The sequence below is a fragment of the Mauremys reevesii genome, linkage group 2 (assembly GCF_016161935.1).
Source record: "Mauremys reevesii isolate NIE-2019 linkage group 2, ASM1616193v1, whole genome shotgun sequence".
Lineage (NCBI taxonomy): Eukaryota > Metazoa > Chordata > Testudines > Geoemydidae > Mauremys > Mauremys reevesii.
In genome coordinates, this window is record NC_052624.1 from 42,560,743 (window position 1) to 42,582,927 (window position 22,185).

A 22,185-nucleotide genomic window follows, 5' to 3' on the forward strand; every position below is an offset into this window, starting at 1 on the left:
AGGAGATGGGAGCCTCCTTGGGCTGCAAAGGATTTTATACAAAGTGGGTTTGTGCCTTTTGGGTTATTTGGCATTTAAAGAAGGCCTACGTTTCCTTTAAGGTAAAGAGCCCTTTAAGCTAGGAAATATGAATTTAAGCCTCCATAAGCTGAAGTATTTTTGCTTGCAAAGGTAGGAGTTGAAGGTACAGTTATGGGAAATATAAACCTAATTCTGTGAATAACTGCATGTATGTATAGAAGATATAAACCAATATTGTTTTCAAGTGGCACAAACTGAACAGTTAGTTTTCTTAAGGCAATGAGAGCAGCCCACTACAAGATCACCTGATGGGGAAAAAGTTCTTCGAATGGCCTCTGCACAGGGATGTGCAACTTGCCATCCATGGCAAAATGGGCCGAGTCCATCGTGAAGAACTCAGGTTACAGATTAACCTTAGTTTCCCAATTTTCCATCTTGCTTTCTATCATGATCATCACCCTATTGTGTTGACTCTTCGATGCAGTATTGTCATGGAACAAAAACACCACCATGGCTCCATGCTACTATGTAGGACAGGAAATAAGACAAGCTCCACTCTGATGAATGTTTTTAGTAGCTCATGAGAGGGGAAAGTAAACACAGGACAGAAAGCTTTAAGGTTTACATAATCATTTAAGTTATACATAAAAGGTGATTTACAAGTATATGCAAAATTAAAAAAACATAAAATTAAGAATGAGAGCTGGTATTTCGTTTTTAAAACACCTTTTTGTTCATCTGTATTTATCAAAACTAAAAAAAAATCACATATAAAGCAGTATCTTTATAAAATATGCAAATACCAATACATAGCCATGATCACTTTAGGTGCAAAGCAAAACACAAAGTGGAATGTTAATCATGCCCATCCACATCTTCCTTCCTCTTCAATTAGATGCTCATAACACACTGTATGAACTGAAAGAAAACAGGCATCCATATTAACCAAGCACAGTGGAACATGAATAACCTCCCCCTCCTCCCCACGTTGCTTGAAATGCTCTCCACATATACTCAGGGAGCCACGCCCAAGGGGGCTACCAGATCAGACTCCCCCTCCAAGGGACATGAGGGTAAGCTTAAAAAAGCTTATAAGGGCATGAGAGCTTCACTGAGGGGAGGCCAAGCCAACCCAGAGGAGTGAAACAGAAACCTAGGTATACCTGGATCCCAGGCAAGAAAGCACATGATATTTTGAAGATCTATAACACCTACTGTCTCTGAGGGAAGAGTGACGAGCATGCACCACCATGTTTTTTCCCTCCACAATTGGTCAGGGGGGAAGAGCAGATGGGAAGAGACAACTTTCTCAATGTCTATTCTATCCTTGGGCTCTCTGCTACAATAGTAAATAAGGTGCCAATTGTAATAGTCTTTAGTGTAATGATTTTCTGGCTCCAGTCCTAAGTACTTTTTCTTTTATTACAATTTTAGCTAGGTTGGAGTAAACAAATGTCTGAGGTGCACTTACATCATCATACTGGAAATTCACAACACCCTGCTGGGCTGTATCCCTTCTTCGAAAACTGTCTGCAAAAATATATAAAGAATTGTGTATTACTGGAATCAATGGAAGCACTGTATTTTATCAATACATTTAGTATTTAGATGCTATCCTTCTGGTTAAAACTGACCCCTCCTTTATTACTAAGCTGCATTTGCAAAGAGAACAAAAAAATCCTGTAGTCTACTTAAAATTTGCTGCTTATAAGCACTGCTCAGTTGGCACAAGGTTTTCACGTGCCAGTTTGTCCAAAGGTCAGTTTTTCTTCTCAGCAAAGACCTGGAGACTGGTTTTGTGAGGATTAATAGGTCTCTTGCTAATGCAGAAGAGCTCTGATGCCATCAAATAATTAACACTCTACACCTTCTACTGTGAACACTGGTTCAGCAGAGTAGGCTGTGGCCCTCTTATAAGTGCACTATTCGCTACTGGCGGAAGCATTATGAGCAGCTTTCTTATACGACAAGAGCAAGATGGGAGAGAACAGCTGAAGAGAGCAATGGAGAGGGTTTTGGAGAAAGGGTGACAGCAAGAAGTTAAGGGGGAGAATGACACGAGAACAAACAGAAAATAGCAGAAATAAGGAAAGAGGTGGGGAGACAATAGATAAGCTCAGACAGGAAGAGACTCATGCTACTGTTGAAACTCCCAAGATGGTAATTCCTTAGGTTCTTAACCTCAGTCTTTCAAAGTGACAGTTTGGAATTTTTCCACACACTTTTATGATAATGAATAGTTGAAGAGACTTCTGGTCTGGCTAACAAAACAATCTTTATAACAACTGCTATGGTTATGTGATGTGGTATAAAAGTTGATTTCCCTGAAGTGATTAAGCCAAGTGGGAGAACTTCAGTAAATAATATACGGTATCAGCTCTGCCTGAAAATGGCTAATCTGCTGTAGGAAGAGTCAACTCCTGGGATTAAGAGGTTAAGGTTTTGAGATACCTTAGATTAACCTGATTTCATAAAATAAAAATGCATTACCAGATGCTTCTCTCTAACATACCAGTGAGAGCTCTGAGTTTTACACAGCAGGCAATGTAATCGTCAAATGTAATCTTCCCATGGGTGCTGTATCGTTTTGCAACTGCAGTCACTGCCTGTGGGCTCAACCTAAATCCTAATTAAAAAAAGTCAGGAAAAATAGTGAAATGACAACCAAGTTACAGAGTTCTTCTTTATGGGAAGATTTGTTCTGTGCCAGTTAATGCAAAACATTAAGTTATGTTGGGAAATCCCACCAAGTCAATGTCATGATATTAGAAGCAGGGGAAATTTCAACAGCCAGTAATAGGGAAGTTTCACAATTCACCCATAGTTGTCAAGGCTTTCTGCAGCTCTTGAGGATCCACTGTACCACTTCTGTCACTGTCAAAACTTATGAAGTGTTGTCTCCACCCGTTCAACACAGCCCAGAGCTCTTTAAATTCATTGAATCCCAATGTACCAGACATATCCCTCTGAACCATGGCTAAGGAAAAACTGTTTAATTTCCAAGCAAGTGCTAAATATTCCTCAATTAGGATCTATATTTAGTCATGCAAGATTGAAATTCATTTACTTAAGTTTGGGAAACAAAGGGTATCTTTAATTTTTTTTTTCATTGTGCTAGTGTTACCCTCCTCTAGAGCACAGAACTATCCAAGAGCTCAGGCAGACAGAATACTTTTGGCTAAAAGTCGGCAATCAGAAAGCCAAAGGTGGTACTCCATCCATCTGAAAAAGAAATACAGCATCACCTCTCTGGTGCTGTACTGCTTCCATGCATTTTCATCATTAGTGTGCAGCTGTAGCTTTGTCCAAACATCGGAAAAGCCAGCAATAAAATAAAGGCTTGTGCATATACTAGTATTTGATAGCCTAAAAATAAGAGATTTGTTTTGCAGGTCATGCACAAAGAGTAAAATAAGAAAGTTAGAGCCCTGCAAATCTGTGGATATTTGCTTTATATCCACAAATGCGGTTGTATTGTTTATCATCTTTGCGGACTGCATGTGGATCCAAATTTTATCTGCGCAGGGCTTTAACAGTGAGACGGTGATGTGGGTGTGGATAAATATAGAATTAAATTATTGTGGATACAGATCCAAATTTTTGTATCTGTACAGACTATAAAGGTAGAGGACCAGAGAACCATAGGGGAGTTCATCATCTAAATATTTTGTTAGGGGCGAGCCTACAAGTCCTAACGCCTCTTATTTTATTTCTGATAATGTCCTGCAGCAAAGCATTTGGAATATTAGTTATAGTTCCAATAGTGTACAAAAGAAACTTGTATTTTTTCCCTTCTCGTTCCTTTGGCATTTTGACTTAGAAAATGAAGGAATATTCTGTCAGTCACAAAAATCAGCTATCTGTATGCTAAATATCAAGTGATCTATCAGTGCAGCGAGTACCAATTAGTCACATCAGTGCAAAGAAATTTTATAAATGAACACAGTAGAACCCCTCTTATCTATTGGGTATTCAGTTCATAATATCAAACATCTCAGAATTACATAGGTATAATGCATAAGTTAACTGTTCATAACAAATGTATACAGTATGCTTGGTTGTTGTGTTTTTTTTTTTTTTTTTTTAGAGAGAGAGAGAACTGCATCTCTTTGCCTCCAAACTCTAGTCTTGTCAAACATATGTAGCCACTTGAATGCTAGCTAAAGGACTGAAGTCACATTCTGTGGCAGAAAAAGGACTTGGCCAGCAAGAAAAAAAAGATTAATATAATCCATCATTCATAAAATTGATGTTCATAAAATAGGGGTTCTGCTGTAGCTAATCCTCCCAATTCCAGTTGTGTGTTAGAGCTATACTACCTTGGATTCTCTTCCATGGAGATTTTCTACTTAACAACAAATAACTAGCAACTCATTTTGCCTAAAGATTAATCAATGTGTTTATAAGAGCACTTCAAGCCAGAGCTTTCACATTAATGCAGTTATAGGCAGGCCTGATAGCACCACATATTAAGATTGCCCTGACCCTTTCCAGTATAACATGCTGTTTTCAGTTACTTATAACTTTGCCAATCTTTAACCATTTGGTCTGAAATTTTCCAGAACAAAAGCCTGGAATTTCAGTCATTTCTGAAAATGAGCCTAGGGAAAAATACATCATTTTGTCCATTATAACAATTATGACAGACATTTCTTTGAACAGCTTTAATGTCCCCATGCTTTGAAATAGGGACTTGAAATCTGGCAGGTGCATGGCCTTTGTGTCAGAAATGTGTCTTTTGGCATCCCCGTCGAAAAACTGCCCAAAACATGGGGAAAAAATCACAGTTCACACAAGTTGAATAGAGACATCTTAGACTTTATAGCAGCTAACATTTCAAGAATAAGTTATCCAATTATGGGGCTTCCACAACCTCCATTGGAAGCTTATTCCAGAGCTTAACTACCCTTATAGCTTGAAAGTTTTTCCTAATAGCTAACCTAAATTTCCCTTGCTGCAGATTAATCCCACTACTACTTGTCCTACATTCAATAGACACAGAGAACAATTTATTACCATCCTCTTTATAACAGCCCTTCCCTTAACATACTTGATTATTGATACCAGGTTCCTCCTCCCACTCCATCGTCTTTTCTCAAGACTAAACGTGCCCAATTTTTTTTTAACCTTTCCTAAGTATAGTACTTTGCACTTGTCATTACTGAATTTCATCTTGATTTCAGACCAATTCTCCAACTTAAGGTCATTTTGAATTCTAATCCTCTCCTCCGAAGTGCTTGCAACCCTTCCCACCCTGGTCTCATTTGCAAATTATATAACTATATGCAAGTAACTAATGAAAATATTGAATAGTACTGGCCCCTGTGGGACTCCATTAGATACGCCCGCCTGGTTTGACAGCAAACCACTGACAACTACTCTTTGAGTCTTTCACCCATATTACCACATGATGGAATTTCTATTTTCAATTTGTTCTTTTAAGTTCCTAGAAAAGCATGCACAAATTACATTAAAAGAACATTATGAAGGTTGTGAAGTCAAGCACTCAAATTAGGAAATACCAGAATAAAGTTACCCTTGCCTCACTCAATACCCAGGATAAACTGTGCTCACTTAGAGCATGTCTGCACTGCAGTTAGACACCTGTGACTGACCTGTGCCAGCTGATTCAGGCTCATAGGGCTCAGGCTAAAGAGCTGTTTAACCATGGTGTAGACATTCGGGCTGAAGCCCGAGCTCTGGGACCTTCCACCATCATAGGGTCCCAGAGTCCAGGCACCAACATCTACACTGCAATTAAACAGCCAATTAGCCTGAGACCCACAGGCCAGCTGCAAGCTTTTAACTGCAGTGTAGACTATACCCTTAATGAGCAGCTATTCAATATTTTGTTTTCTCCTCATTGTTCAGTGTTGCTTCATGCCTTGTTTACTGTAAACTATCTAAACCTGCTCTGAATACAATATTATCCTCATGAGCTTTTCTATGGCACTCATTACTACAGTATTGGAGTGATTCACTAAAGTTAATGTATCCTCACAACAGCCCTGTGAAGTTAGGGGCGCTGATATGCTCATTTTACAGGTGGGGAACTGAGGCAAAGAGATTAAGGTCAAAAGTATCCACTAATTTTGGATGCCCAATTTGAGACATCCATGACCTGATTTTTCAGTGTACTTAACATTATTTAGCACTTCATATGTTCAAAGCAGTTTCCCTTGACTACTTTTGCATCTGTGAGTGTTCAGCACTTTAGCAAATTCATGTTGAGTTTGGTCCTGCTTTGAGCAGGGGGTTGGACTAGATGACCTCTTGAGGTCCCTTCCAACCCTGAGATTCTATGATCCTCTGGGTATCAATTTGGGCAGCCAGAAAATGAGTAAACCATGATTAGTGACCATCTGAGAAGAGATGGTTTAAAGCAACATGCCCAATACAGAGGAACTCTGTGGTACAGACAAAAGGATAGAATTCATTTCTCCAGGGCAGCATTCAAGTGTCTTTACCATGACACCACTCTCTCTTCCTGCAATCCCCTAGCTCACTCACTACACACTGTCCACCTTCTGCAACAAATAAGGCAGCATCCTGCAGACAATAAGCCTGTTTCAATACATAAGCCTCGATTCCTTCCCAGAGCAGATCCATTCTGTGCACTTAATGAGATGGGGTCCTGTAGAAGAAAGTATTACAAGGGGCAGAATTAAGATTGCCTGTGCAAATTAATTCTGGTATTTCTTAATATAGGAATGCCTGATTTTGCAACTTTAATGTTCTTTTAGCAGATTCCTTTTGTAATATTTATATAGTACACACAAGACAAAGGATACATCCAGCATAGAAACCATGAGTCTGCACGTCTCTAGGTTGAAAGCTGTTTAAATGAGGGGGAAAAATAGATTAGTAGCAGTAAATATGAATTACTGATTTCTCAGTTTGGTTTCATAATATGTACAGGAAATAAGACATCACTCCCACTGGAAAGCTGCAATCTTGCAATTAGCAATCTCACTCTGATTCCAATAAAGAAAAGACCTTCTATTCTGCGGTGGTGGTGCTAGAGGTTATTATTTTAGCCTGTTATTTTTGGAATCCAGTCTCAAATTACAAATTAGATAAATTTTAGTCAATCTCAACTCATGTAAGCTTTTGGCTACATCAAAATGGGCAGTCTGATCAGGACAGCCTAGACGGGAGTCAAACTGTTGGAATACAGAATGTTTCACATCTAGACCATTACTGGTGGCCTGAGCAATTCAGCTCCACTCACAACACAAATGTAACTTTGTGGATACCATATATCAGGTACTTGGATCATCAAGTCTACTCATAGCATTCTTTGGTGAACATCAATAGATGCATGCAGGTGTCACTTTCCTAAATGTGTTAACACTGTATATTTTAATATTTTATAGATGTTATCGAACTAGTTTATTTTTAACTTCTCAAAAGCTTGACACAGTGCAGTTTTCTTGCAGTCTGATCACTAGCCTCTAACTGCGCTTTAAGTTGTTTTGTTACTGTAAGTACAAGGCTTTAGACACCATGAATGTGTGTCAACTCTGCAAAATGACTTTTTGTGAAAAATGGCACATTCTTACAAAACAGATCTGTTCTTGGTGGATTCAGAATTCTAACTGCTTGCTTGAGAATCCACACTAATCTTATTAGTCTTGCTGCATGTCAGATTAGTTAAGAAAACTTGGTACTTCATTTAGGATTTATTTTCTAAGAGAAATGGGGCTGCATAGGTGTAAAGGAGGGGAGAATTTGGCCCACACAATCTTCATTACTGGTGATGATGCAAGCAGTGGGAGGGGAGGGGGGAAGGATGGGAGGCTTGACTTTCAGATCCCAAGTTAAATTTCCAAACCAGGCAGCAAGAAAAATCTTTTTGTAACTGTACAAGTTAGAGTTGGACTCACTGAGAGGAAAACATGGAATCACTCTATGCTACTTTTATAGTACCTTTTCAGAACACAGCTTCACATTAAAATATCTGTGCATTTGTTTTCAATTTCAAAAGTCAGTTGCATGAACTTTAAGATTAGGAAAGTCTAAATTTAACCTCACTACTTTCTGTCTGTAGTGTCTAAAGAGCATCAACCCAGATCTGTAGTCTGAGTTGTAGCCTTCACTCTAGATTTCTTTACTGCTCGGGATAAAAAATTAAAATATAATTTTGGGATATTCTACAGAAGTTCTCATTGTAACCACCTACTCAGAGTTGTGAACCCTCCAGGACTGTCCTGGAGTCTCCAAGAATTAAAGATCAATCTTTAATTAAAGATTATGTCATGCAATGTAACCTCCAGGAACACATCCAACAAAACTGGCAGCCCTACACCTACTAAATATGCTTAAGTAAACACACGGGGCTCAACTCAACTGAAGGTATGTCAGCTTCTGCTGTATAAGCCCTCTATTATCTTTGTATGAAGAGTGTCAAGCAGACAAGATCAATATTAAAAAAGGTTACGTCCTAGGTCATCACATTCATCTGTTTGACGTAGTAATCAATAAAACCTGCGTTACTCAAACAGCTGATGACAGGATTAGGTGTAAAACTCCTTCACTGGAGATTTTATAGAGATGAATATCTAGTCAAATAGATGTTGCCACTGAGTTGCAGAAAGACCACTTCTGAAACATGAACTCTTTTACATACTACCATTTAGAATTTAGAATTCTAAGCATTAATTTCTGGAGAGTGGCTGTTCTGAGTTAAAACTTACCCAACATCTGAAACAGACAGATATCTCCTAGACAGCCAAATACTGTAGAGTGAAAAATCAACAAGATACTTAAGCCCCTGAATTCTGTGACAGACTAATTAGAGAAACTGTATCAAAAAGTCCTTGAACTGATCCTCTGGAAATCTAGTACTAAACACACTCAAGGAGCCATGGGCCTAGGGATGAAAAGAGAACTCAGACCTTCTCAATAAAAGGGCCTGTTCCAAGGGGACCTTTTATGCTGGTTCCTAATGGACTCTGTGGAAGGATATTGAATCTGGGTATGCACAACACCTGGTCCAACATAAATCTTAATTGTACATTGGAATATCATATTCACAACATTTAGGGCTGTCAAGCGATTAAAAAAATTAATTGTGATTAACTGCACTGTTAAACAATAAAATACCATTTATTTAGATATTTTTGGATGTTTTCTACATTTTCAAATATACTGATTTCAGTTACAACACAGAATTGAAAGTGTACAGTGCTCACTTTATATTGATTTGATTACAATTATTTGCCCTGTAAAAAAATAGTAATATTTTGCAATTCACCTAATACAAGTAAAGTAGTGCAATCTCTATCATGAAAGTTGGACTTACAAATGTAGACATGTACAAAATAAACTGCATTCAAAAATAAAACAATGTAAAATTTTAGAGCCTGCACATCCACTCAGTCCTACTTCTTGTTCAGCCAATTGCTCAGACAAACAAGTCTGTTTACATTTGCAGGAGATAATGCTGCCCGCTTCTTGTTTACAATGTCTCCTGAAAGCGAGAACAGGCATTCTCACGGCACTGTCGTAGCAAGCATCTCAAGATATTTTCGTGCCAGATGTGCTAAAGATTCATATGTCCCTTCATGCTTCAACCACCATTCCAGGGGACATGCGTCCATGCTGATGACGGGTTCTATTCGATAACAATCCAAAGCAGCGTGGACCTACACATGTTCATTTTCATATCTGAGTCAGATGCCACCAGTAGAAGGTTGATTTTTTCTTTATTGGTGGTTCGGTTTCTGTAGTTTCGGCATCACTATGTTGCTCTTTTAAGACTTCTGAAAGCACACTCCACACCCCGTCCCAATCAGATTTTTGGAAGGTACTTGAGATTCTTAAATCTTGGGTCAAGTATTGTAGCTATCTTTAGAAATTTCATATTGGTACCATCTTTGCATTTTGTCAAATCTGCAGTGAAAGCATTCTTAAAATGAACCACATGTGCTGGGTCATCCAAGACTGCTACAACATGAAATATATGGCAGAATGCGGGTAAAACAGAGCAGGGGACATACAATTCTCCTTCAAGGATTTCAGTCAAATTTAATTAACACTTTTTTTTTTTTTTTTTAAATCGAGCGTCATCAGCATGGAAACGTCCTCCGGAATGGTGGCCGAAGCACAAAGGGGCAAACGAATGTTTAGCATATCTGGCAAGTAAATACTTTGCAATGTCAGCTACAAAAGTAGGACTGTTGCCAGCAGATCGAGGGAAGTGATTATTCCCCTCTATTTGGAACTGGTGAGGCCACATCTGGAGTACGGCATCCAGTTTTGGGCCCCCCACTACAGAAAGGATATGGACAAATTGGAGAGAGCCCAGTGGAGGACAATGAAAACAATTAGGGGGCTGGGGCATATGACTTATGAGGAGAGGCTGAAGAAACTGGGCTTATTTAGTCTGCAGAAGAGAAGAGTGAGGGGGGATTTGATAGTAGCCTTTAACTACCTGAAGGTGGGTTCCAGAGAGGATGGAGCTAGGCTGTTCTCAGTGGCGGCAGATGACAGAATAAGGTAATGGTCTCAAGTTGCAGCAGGGAAGGTCTTGGTTGGATATAAGGAAAAACTATTTCACTAGGAGGGTGGTAAAGCACTGGAATGGGTTACCTAGGGAGGTGGTGGAATCACCATCCTTAGAGGTTTTAAAGGGCCAGCTCGATAAAGCCCTGGCTGGGATGAGTTAGTTGGGGTTAGTCCTGCTTTGAGCAGGGGATTGGAATAGATGACCACCTGAGGTCTCTTCCAACCTTAATCTTCTATGATTCTAAGAGTGCAGCATTATCTCTTGTAAATGTAAACAAACTTGTTTGTCTTAGCAACTGGCTGAACAAGGAGGAGGACTGAGTGGATTTGTAGGCTCTGAAGTTTTACATTGTTTTGTTTTTGTACACTTTTTGATTTCAATCACAACACAGAATACAATATATTTGAAAATGTAGAAAATAATCCAAAATATTTAATAAATTTCAATTGGTATTCTTTTTAACAGTGCAACTAAAAATGCAATTTGTGATTTTTTTTTAAGTTAATCATGTGAGATAACGGCAATTAACAGCCCTAAAATTATCTAATAGTAATGTACCTGCTAGCCTAACTGATAACACAAAATAAATTTGGTGATACATTAGCAGTTCCAGATGAGCCAGTAGGAAAGAAGGCAAAACTAAAATCTCTCTCTAAAGAAGTGTTCTCTGGGCCAACTACTCCCTATGATTAAGTTCTTGCAGCATAGTGCATATGACTCCAGAGTGGAACGTTTGGAAGCAGTTAGACTACTTTCAAAAAGAAATGTAAGTACTTCTTACCATGTGAACTTAATAACTATGCAGACAGTACAACTAATGATTGTCTAATATGAATCAAATATACTTTAAATTGTCAACTTACGTTTATACCCTCCTGCTATGCCCGACTGGGTCAGACATCTCTGCAGCTCATCAGCATCTATTTGTCCATCCTTTTGAAAACAGAAAAGTAGGCTTGGAAAAGTTAGCTTTTCATCATTAAATGTCAATAAACTTTCACATCAAGATCCACGTTCACTGATAAACCTATGCATGGAACCTTATAAAAAAACCTGGCTTTACCTAGCATACTAATTTCAATTTAATTTAAATTCACTCCAAATTTATTTTATTTGTTGATTCATAGAGTTTAAGACCAGCATGGACCACTAGATCATCTAGTCTGACCTCTTGTATATCATAGGCTATTTAAATATCACCCAAATACCTCTGTTGTGCCCAATGACCTCAGTTAAACTAAAGCACTCTAATCGTCAGAAAACTGAACTGTTGCATGCCATAGGCAGAGAACAGGAAATACTGACATGCCATCAATGCCCCTGCGACAGCAGGGAATTTATTGGGTGAAACAAGTCCAGATGATCCTACCAGGAAATCCATGCCCCATGCTGCGGAGGTGAAAAAAACCAGCAAGGTCCTAGCTGATCTGAGTAGAGGGAAAATTTCTTCTCAACCCCAAATCCAGCAATCAGTTTGACCCTGAACATATGAGCAAGACATTAGCAAGGCATCAGAGGATTCTCTGTACCACCTCAGAGCACCACTCCACCCAAACTGGTATCCCATCTCTAGTTATGGTCAATCTGATACTTCAGAGGAAGGAGAAAGACATTCCCAAGAATACAAATGTGCAGGGGGGGGGGGAGGGACGACTCCTTCCTTACTCCTGAAGCATGAGATAAGATTAGTTGTTACCATAATATAGAACTAAAAGTGCAATGAGCTTGTTGAGGACAACATAGGCAGTCCTGGTTTAAAGATTTGCATTCTAGTTTCTATAACAGGACTCTACAAAACAAAGTAAACTACATCAGAGCACATACATCCCCACTTCCCAAGATAGACATTAGATTGACAGTTAAAAAAAAGTTGGTTTGGAACAGTGAATTGTTAAGAGCAAATTAAAGCAGAAAGTAAAATATTTTAAAGGAATAAAACAGAAAAAATACCTATCTGCTCAATTAGGAATACGATTTCCTTCCAAAGCATCCCTTTCAAGGCCAGTTAGAGATTATGAACAACTGCCAAGTCAGGTAAAGCAATAAGCTGTCAAAAGTGGAGTTGGAATTGCATGTCACATTCCTCACACCCACGATTAAAGTTCATAAAAAGTTCAAAAGTGCAATTTAACCTCATTTTAAGATTCAATGTTTTTTAGATGCAAATAGACTTGACTGATTCCAGAAGCATTAAGTACTAAAACGTGAGTTGTTTTATATTTGAAGCCTATCTAATTTTCCCCAGCATTTTCCTGGGAGTTTCTATATCTAGTACATATCTAATTTAAGCCTGAAAGAATGATAAACTGCTGACTATAGATGACATCCAGATAACATTATCCGAGAAAGAAAGGATACCAGTCCTCAAATTTATAACTATAGTACTTCCAGAAGAGACTAGTGGGGGGGGAAAACATGCTTATCTATCAACTCCAGATATACTCCTCTGAATATGTCCTGTAAATAAGTGGATTTTATTCTAGCTGACATCGTACAAGGCCTGACAAAAGGCAATTGTACCTTTTGACCAATTAAATACACTGCTCCCCAATTTCTAGTATCTTTGGTCTTCAGGACAGCTTTATAGACAGTGAACTATATACACTACTATTATAATACAGGTGTGGTAGAACCATAGGAAAACTCCAGTATAAGAAATTCAATTACATCAAATCAGTTTAAGTGGTCAATCACATTCTAAAATTCTTTAAATTAAGAATCAAAAGAAGCCAATATCTTGACAACTTGAAGATGTGAAGGAGAACTGAAAGAACGGAAATTGGAAACTGAGCTATAAGGCAAGTCCTACATAAAAAAACCTCAACAGTCCAACTTTACATTAGACAGGCAGTAATAAAATGAACAGCTCCCACAAAGAGACCAATTCAAATCACTGAATGGAGATTCTGAAAAAAAGGTTAGTGTTGTTTCATTTTTTTTTAAATATCTAAGATATTAGCATTCATATGGTTTTCCCTTAAGATAATTTCCAGTATAAATTCGACATAAAACTCAAATTGATATTGCAGATGTACAAATTCATCCTGCACTAAATATATTGAGAGTCACAACAGGCTGCAAGTGGAAAAAGGACGGTCAAAACAGTTTGAGATTCTATAATAATTTGACTTGAAAAGTTAGGTGGGTTTGGCCTGTTAAGTATTTTCATGGATGGCCAGTGATACTACTTTAGTCCTGTTCGTTTTATCGATTCAGTCACTCTTTGCTTACAGGTTTATTCATCAAAAGGACCACTACAGGTAGATAACAGATTCTTCTTTAGCTCAGTAAGAAATATTTCTAAAGGTCTCTACTTTATTTCAGTGAAGAACCAGATTCCTCACAAATAAGCAGAATCCTTACATATGTACTCATTTGACTACCTTCATGTGGTTTGTTCTAATATCCTCATTTGTCTTTTTTGCTGCCAGAATGCATTGATTCAATAGCTGTGTATTTTTGAAACTATTACACTTTAAGTGTTGTGTAGGTTGTAAGAAGTCAGTTATTGAAAGAGAATAGTGAAAAGGGAGGAGAGACCAAGGGTACTCTGGGATCCTTAAATCTGAATATCTTGACTTCCACAATTACACCCGTGAAACTGCATTAATGGGCTTTTGCAAATAAACCAACAAGCAGACAGACAAGTTGTTTACTGGACAGTACATAGGATTTATTAGACAAATGACTAGAAAGATGTAAAGTATATTTTGTCAGAGCAATAAAGCCTCTAGCTCTAGCAAGTTTACTTGTTTAAAATAAGAGTTTTTAAAATGGATTAGAAATTGTTACTTAAAGGAATATATAAAAGTTTTAAAGACGTGGAAAATACAAAATTACAGTATACCAAATTCTTAGTCATAAATAAGTAGTCAAAACCAGGCATAGAAAAATTAAGATGCAAATATCTTTAAAAAAAAATAAAAATGCACACTTCTCCTATACTCTGTTCGCTCTATCGAGCAAGCCACTCCAGGTAGTTCATGCCACCAGGTTCTGGTACTCCCATGTTCCCACATCTAGTGAAGCCATCCCCTTACATAATGACCTAACTCTTGCTAACCTCTCCTGGCTCCTATTGAGGCCATCCATGCAGCTGACATTTCTAGTTGGATTCTTACATGACAAGTGATGGGCCCTCCCCACCCATGTTCATAGTTTTAAAGTGAGACAGCATAAACTCAGAACAGTATTTAATTCAATTTGATTTGATTCCTCAGCTTGTCCTCACACAGTTTCCAGTATTCAGAGTTTCAATATGCTAGGAAGTTCTGCTATACATACACCTCTGTGGCAAATACTGATGTCCAATATTTAAGTTGTAATACAATGAGAATAATTTTGTCTTATGTCATAACTTCAACCAAATAGAGGTGTTTTTTGGGGGGGGGGGGAACATACCTGCCCAGCTACTGCAGCAAAATAACCATACAAAGGATCTTGAGTCTGTCCATGGAATACTGGTCCTCCTGGAGCAGCTCCATACTTTAAAACAAGAAACAGATGATTAAGATAAAATTAATGCTTTTAGTTGACTACAATATTTGTAATCTTACATTTCAGCATCAATTCAGAGGGTATGGCTACACTTACGGTTTGCAGCGCTGGTAGTTTGCAGCGCTGGTCATCCAGCTGTGCAGGGCCAGCGCTGGTGTGTGGCCACACTCACAGCTACCAGCGCTGGTGTGTGGCCACATTTGCAGTATTTGCAGCGCTGTTGGGAGTGCTGCATTATGGGCAGCTATCCCAGCATTCAAGTGGCCGCAACGTGCTTTTCAAAAGAGGGGGGTGGAGTGGGGTCTAGTGTGACAGGGAGCGGGGGGAAAGAGAGAGGGGATTTTTGGAGCCAACACTGTGTGTTTAGCTTCCTGCATTGAAAAATCAGAACATGTTTCCGACCCCTTAGTCTTAACTCTTAATTGCAAACAGCCTGCAGCCAACACGACTCCCCACTGTTTCACTCCCTCCCTCCCTGCCTCTCATTTGATTGTTTACAGCCAGGTACAGATGATCACAGCAAACAGGAGCTCTGTTTGTTTTTTAGATAAGCAACGAGCTACGAGCTCCATTGGAGCTAGTTCATAACAAAACAAAGAGAGGCTGCATAACCAAACAAAGAGAGTAATTTATAAAAGCATTCTGGGATACATCCTTATACCCTGGAGGCCAATCACAGCGCTGGTGTGACCACACTTGATGACCAGCGCTGCAGCACCAGCGCTGGAATCCTTATTCCCCATGCTGAGTGAGGTGTACGGCCAGCGCTGCAGCCAGGGAGTTGCAGCGCTGGAAGTGCCCTGAAGGTGTGGCCACTTACTAATTGCAGCGCTGGTGGAGGCTTTCCAGCGCTGCAACTCGCCAGTGTAGCCATACCCAGAGTGTCATTTTTATATACACTTTGTCAAAACACATAACTGCTTTAAAAGAGAGCACACAACTTTGGTGTATATACTTGCTACAATGTAAAGCAGGCCTACCTACAACCTTACATTTGAGTCAGCCCAGTAATCTAATAGTAGCACAGAGTGCCTAAATTATTCGTACATGGCATCTCCATTACTGGAGGTTTGCAACCATGGTAGCCCATTTTTTATGATCCTCTGCAAATCTAGTCCTTTTGATCCACGCAGGATACCACATTGTCCATCAAAGATCTTTTTCTGTCAACTTTCCCTTCAAGTGCCTGTAAACATACATCACGCACCGCAAATTCAATCTGTCTTTACACTAGCATTTGCTCAATTCTCTAGTATGTTTTCACTGGTTACACAGTCTATCCATGATATTTTCAGAATTTTTCTATAACAACATAATTCAAAGGACTGTAGTTTGTTTGAATGTCCATGTTTTAGAGCTGTAATGCAACACAGACCAAATGTAGGTTTTTAAGAGTCAGAATCTAGTCTTCAGATTTATATCACTTCTCCTCAGATATTTATTCTTCCAGAATGTCTTTCTCTTGTTGTTCTGGGACTGATTTCAGTATCAGATCTTCCATCTTCTGTAATGATGCTTTCTAAGTAGCAATAATTTCTCACTCGCTGTATGACTCTTATTCACTAGAATCTTGCGTGTTTTCACAGGATCCTTGCATACCACTATAGTTTTTATCTTGTCCACATTCAACTCTAAACCAGATGTAATCTCCACTAACTTCATCTGAAGGAGGTCTGAATCAGCCATCAGCACTGTCAGTTGCATAGCAAATATGCCTAAATTAGGGAGTCAAATACTCCAGTTCAGGGGTGGGCAAACTTTTTGGCCTGAGGGCCACATCTGGGAATAGAAATTGTGTGGCAGGCTATGAATGCTTACAAGGTTGGGATGTGGGAGGGGGTGAGGGCTTTGGTTGGGGGTGCAGGCTCTGAGGTGGGGCCAGAAATGAGGAGTTCAGGGTGCAGGCGGGGGCTCCAGGCTGTGGGAGTGGGGTACGAGGGTTAAGGCTCTGGCACGGGGTGCGGACTCTGGGGTTGGGGATGATGAGTTTGGCATACAGGAGGGTGCTCTGGGCTGGGATCGAGGGGTTTGGAGAGTGGGAGGAGGATGGGGCAGGGGGTTGGAATGCGGGAAGGGGTGTAGGCTCTGGCTGGGGGGGGGGGTTGGGGTACAGGAGGGTGTGCCAGGCTGGGATCAAGGGGTTTGGAGGGCAGGAGGGGGATCAGGGTTGGGGTGGGGGGTTGGTGCAAGGTGAGAGGCTCAGGCTCTGAGTGGCGCTTACCTCAAGCAGCTTCCAGGAGCAGCAGCATGTCCCTTCTCCGGCTCCTACGCGGAGGCAAGTCCAGTGCATAGGAGCTGGAGTGGGGCCATGCCATGGCTTCTGGGAGCCATGTGGTGTGGCCCCCGACCCTATGCCCTGCCTGGAGTGGGGCTATGCGGCTGCTTCCGGGAGCCACATGGAGCAGCCCCTGATCCTGCTCCCCAGCTGGTGCACCATAACGGGGCAAGCCTCAGATCCCGCTCCCCAGCAGGAGCTCGTGGGCCAGCTTAAAACAGCCTACCGGCCATAGATTGCCCACCCCTGCTCTAGTGCTTTGAGGTTGAAAGAATTACTGAGATGACGTCACAAACAGGGCTGTCCTTAGGCATAGGCAACATAGGCAGCTGAAAATTTGGGGCACCACTGGGTCTTAGCATCCACCCTCCTTGTTTTCCTATCCCTGTTCTGACCCTTCCTACAGGCTCCCACAGATGGCTGCTGCAGCCTGGTGAATCTTCCTTGGGAGGGAATCTAATAGTTAAAAGTGAAAAAGCCTCCAGCCTGCCAGACCTATTAGCACAACATTGAAACTGTTAAAGAGCCATTCAAGGGGTAATGAAGCCATTTAACAGGCATTTGCCAAACTCCAGGTATATACTGACAGGTTTCAGAGTGGTAGTCCTGTTAGTCTGTATCAGAAAAAACAAGGAGTCGTCCTTGTGGCACCTTAGAGACTAGCAAATTATTTGGGCATAAGCTTTTGTGGGCTATAACCCACTTAATCAGATGCCCACGAAAGCTTATGCCCAAATAAATTTCTATACTTTCAGTTTCTGACTTTACTGACAAAAACAGTTGTTCTGTGTAAATATTACATTAATGCACATGTCAGTCTACAGGACCTTAGTTTAAAATTTGCTTTAAAAATATTTTATTAGTGAGCTGGTGAAGATTATAAAATCACATCTCTAAAAAATGCTTGCATAGACTTTTAGATGTACAATCATCTTTAGCCTTAAATGTTTGGATCTTCAGACATACAGTTTTTTAAATAAATCCTTCAGAAGACCTCCCTTATCTAAAATACACATTTTAATTACTATAGTTAAAAAAAGAAGATGCTTCCAAGTCTTCCTGGTCTTTCTGTCCATCCCTTCACCGCCTCTCCTCACTAACGAGAGCCCTTAAAGTGACAACAGTCCTTCCCTTCCAGATAGTCAGAATTAAAGAAAGGGAAACTCTTTGTCCAACTATCTGATGAACTAGTTTTCAGAGAATCCTCCAACAAAATCAGTACCTTAGTAAATCATGGCTAGCTACTTAACCAAAGCAAGCGCTGCCGCGCGCAGCAGCGCGCGCAGCGCCGCGAAGTCAGCGCAAGCGTCAAGCGCGAAAACTCTCTCCAGCTCCAGCGCCTCCTCCTCCTCTCTCCCAGTGGAATAGGGCGAGGGCTGGGGCGGCAGCGCTGGGCTGGGGCTTACACTGGCTTGGGCTTTGGCGGGGGCCAAGCGCTGCAGCTGCAGTGTTGTTTTTTCACACGGCTGCAGCGCTGCAAATTTGTAAGTGTAGCCAAGCCCTAGGATATAAAATCCTTGTTATCCCTAAAATCTTTGGAAACATGTTTTTTTAAAGTTGGTGAAATTTCATAAACATGTCTATTGTTATGGAGATCACACAAAGTAAATTACTGTTCCCTTTTTCTAAAAGCAATGAACTTTGTTGTGAACACACTAAACCTCTCTGATTAATTTAAAATAAAGTCTTTGTTTCAGTCTTTGTTGAGTTAAATATGTAGTAATCTGGAATGTTGGCTTAAGGTTTAAGAGTACATTTAAAATATAAATTCAGCTTACAAATACTGATTAAGAAAATGTAAAACAGAGGCTTTGGCTACACTTGCATTTCAAAGCGCTGCCGCGGCAGTGCTTTGAAGCGCTAAGTGTAGTCAAAGCGCCAGCGCTGGGAGAAAACTCTCCCAGCGCTGTCCGTACGCCACTTCCCTGTGGGGAATAACGGACAGCGCTGGGGCTTTGACCACACTGGCGCTTTGCAGCGCCGCAATTTGCAGCGCTGCAGAGGGTGTGTTTTCACACCCTGCTGCAGCGCTGCAAATTTGTAAGTGTAGCCAAGCCCAGAGAAGAGCTGCATCATGTATTCAATTATATGTAACGTTGTATTCAGCAGGACAGCTGACTCACCCTTACTAGGAAGTTTTTGAAAATAAGGCCTGGTCTACACTAGGGCGGGGGTGTCGATGTAAAATACGCAACTTCAGCTACGGGAATACCGTAGCTGAAGTTGAAGTATCTTATTCCGACTTACCTCACGGCACAGAATCGACGTCCGCGGCTCCCCCGTCGACTCCACTACTGCCGCTTCCTCCACTGGAGTTCCGGAGTCAACGGGGAGCGCGTTCGGTGATCAATATATCATGTCTAGATGAGACGCAATATATCGATCCCCGATAAATCGATCGCTACCCGCTGATACGGCGGGTAGTCTGGACGTACCCTAAATCTCTGACAAACTTCAGGGCATATCAAAAAACCTGTGACTGACATTTTTTATTCCCAAGTTTTAGTGCTTTTAATTAGGTACCTTCTTCATGTCCATTCTGCATGAGGGAGAGCGTATGGGGGTCTCTGCGGGGAACTGTGACTCCGCCACAGTGAGGCAGGCCGGGCGTCTCATTATCCTTTGCTGTCTCGTCCCTTCTTCCCCTCCCCCACTGGGCTGTGAGCTTGGGCTGCCATCAGGCATAGGGGCACCAGTTTAATAATACTGCGTAGGGCCCCATAAATCCTAAGGACAGCCCTGACCACAAATTATTAGTATTAATTTGCTTTAGAGCAGGGGTGGGCAAAATAGGGCCCACAAGCTGGATCCAGCCTCATGTAACATTTCTGTCTGGCCTGCCAGGCTCTTTGGCTGCCCCCTCACAATCTCCAGGCCGCTAAAAGTCCCATGGCACAGCCTGTATTTCTGTAAATAATAGAACTGTAGAAATGGTGAAGACTTTTTCAGCGTGCTGGTGTTAACGGAAGTCACTGAAATCCGTGAGAGTTGTAGATGCCTAATACCCCAGAAAAGCAGCCTACTTGATTAGAATCCCCTCCCTGCTCCATCAAATCCAGTTCAAGATATATTCTTCCATCATCCTCAGTAGAGGTAATAGCATGTTATACTTATCCTTTGTTAAATAACATTAATTTAGCTAAAATCAAAGCTCTGGTATTTTAATCAGAGCTTTGATTCTAGCTACATTAGTTTTATTTAACAAAGGATCAGTCTATTTACAGTCAGTTGCCTGAGGCAGCAGCTTTTTTTATTGCAAGAGCAAAGGGTGAAACTATGGGCTGTGATATGGGCTTCTGGTCCACCAGAGGCAGCAGCAAAAATCCCCTTCTGACCCTAACAAGAAAACAAAACCATTAAGCACCTCAGGCTTGCTATAGAAATGTACTATTCTGACTCATTCTTCTCCCAACCCCCGCAAGCTTGTAAGACTCATGTACTCCAACCAGTTTACCTTTGATCTAAGAACTGTTTACATGATTACACAAATGCTTTCAACAGGCCTAGGAACCAGTTCAGTCCGAACCATTTTAGAACTAGGGAGGGAACACACTGAGATCAAGCTGGGTGGCTCTGCAAAATCTAGACTCTACCGCTTTTGTGGAGAGCGTGAGGGCCCGGCCCTTGCACCTGAACGCATCTAGATCAGTGCTGGGGGGAGACGGGGGCAAGGGCTCTAGTGCCGATGGCGTGACCCCCGCGTAGCCCCAGGGCTGGCAGGCAGGGGACAGAGGGGGCGCTCCCCGGAAGCCGGGACAGGGCCGTGCAGGGTGTTGCAGGGATACTGGAGCTTTAGCGCGGGCATGTGCCCCCCGCCCTGTGGCTGGCGCACGGACCCCGCTGGCCAGGGGAGCCGAGCTCCCGACTACACACCCGGGCCAGGCCTGCAGAGCGTGTCTGACCCCCGCACGCAGCGGGGGGGGGGTCCCCTCCCCCAGGCCAGCCCCCGGGGGCTCCTCTCGCCCCGCGGGCCGGGCAGCTCGTCCCAGCCCGGCTGCAGGGCCCCGGCCCGCGCTTACCCCGCCCTGGTAGTAGCCTCCGCCGGCGCCGGGGTGCCCAGGATACGCCATGTCTAGCGCGCCGCTGTCTGCTGCCCCTCCCCCTCCCGTCCCTGCCAGCTGCACCACAGGCCGGCGGGTCACACCATCCTCCGGGGGGGCGGGCGGGGCGGAGCCGGGCGCGCTACTTGCGGCACCGCTTCTCCCTTCCCTCCTGCGGGGGGTGAGCGACTGCGAATCGCGGAGAAGCTGCGCGGTTTGTTGCTCTGTTAGACCCCCCCACTGTAGGAGATTATCCCCTTTGGCTCGCTCCGAAGAGAGCGAACACCCCTCCGCTGTAATGGTACCGGCCACGCCCCAGCGGGCGGGTGGTGGTTTTTTTTTTTTTTTAAACAAAAACTTTATCCACACGCAGGCGCAGCTCCGGGAGCACTGCGCCCTCCTACTGTGCAGGGGGCTGTGGGACCCGCCTTAGAAAGCAACTTTATTGCCCCTTCTGGACGAGAAGGGTGGGGGTGTGTGAGATAATTGGCTGCTGCTGCTAGACCAGGGGTCGGCAACCTTTCAGCAGTGGGGTGCGGTGTCTTCATCTATTCACTGTAATTTAAGGTTTCCTGTGCCAGTCATACATTTTAACAGGTCTCTTTCTATAAGTCTATAATATATAACTGAACTATTCTTGTAGAGAAAGTAAACAAGGTTTAAAAATGGTTAAGAAGCTTCATTTAAAATTAAATTAAAATGCAGTGTTAGATCGGTGACCAGGACCCAGGCAGTGTGAGTGCCACTGAAAATCAGCTCATGTGCCATCTCTGGCACACGTGCCATCGGTTGCCTACCCCTGTACTAGACTATGGCAGTGTTGCCAACTCTTGCGAGTTTAT

General features: G+C 41.8%; 1 protein-coding gene across 2 annotated transcripts; it reads right to left on the minus strand.

Annotated features, from left to right (window-relative positions):
• Window positions 1-389: 389 nt before the first annotated feature.
• SRI (sorcin) lies at window positions 390-21,435 on the minus strand. 2 transcript variants are annotated; one of them, XM_039524788.1, is made up of 9 exons: window positions 21,323-21,435; window positions 14,933-15,016; window positions 11,395-11,464; window positions 8,718-8,759; window positions 6,813-6,856; window positions 2,840-2,987; window positions 2,534-2,647; window positions 1,493-1,551; window positions 390-939 (listed from the first exon to the last, which is right to left on the minus strand). In XM_039524788.1, exons 1-9 carry the CDS (start codon window positions 21,371-21,373, stop codon window positions 913-915), a joined length of 639 nt encoding a protein of 212 aa, XP_039380722.1. In that variant the 5' UTR covers window positions 21,374-21,435; the 3' UTR covers window positions 390-912. The 2 variants fall into 2 exon arrangements, with proteins under 2 accessions (XP_039380722.1, XP_039380723.1); XM_039524789.1 differs by lacking the exon at window positions 8,718-8,759 and having other exon boundaries at window positions 569-939.
• Window positions 21,436-22,185: the final 750 nt, after the last annotated feature.

What these genes read in the sequence shown, in the direction of transcription:
- SRI (XM_039524788.1), bottom strand. Translation starts at nt 21,373, where the DNA reads ATGGCGTATCCTGGGCACCCCGGCGCCGGCGGAGGCTACTACCAGGGC. An exon ending in GAAAGCCTTGACAACTATGG is followed by an intron (nt 2,648 to 2,839) that starts GTGAATTGTGAA and finishes TTTTTTAATTAG; the next exon opens with GATTTAGGTTGAGCCCACAG. An exon ending in AAAACTCAGAGCTCTCACTG is followed by an intron (nt 1,552 to 2,533) that starts GTATGTTAGAGA and finishes ATATTTTTGCAG; the next exon opens with ACAGTTTTCGAAGAAGGGAT.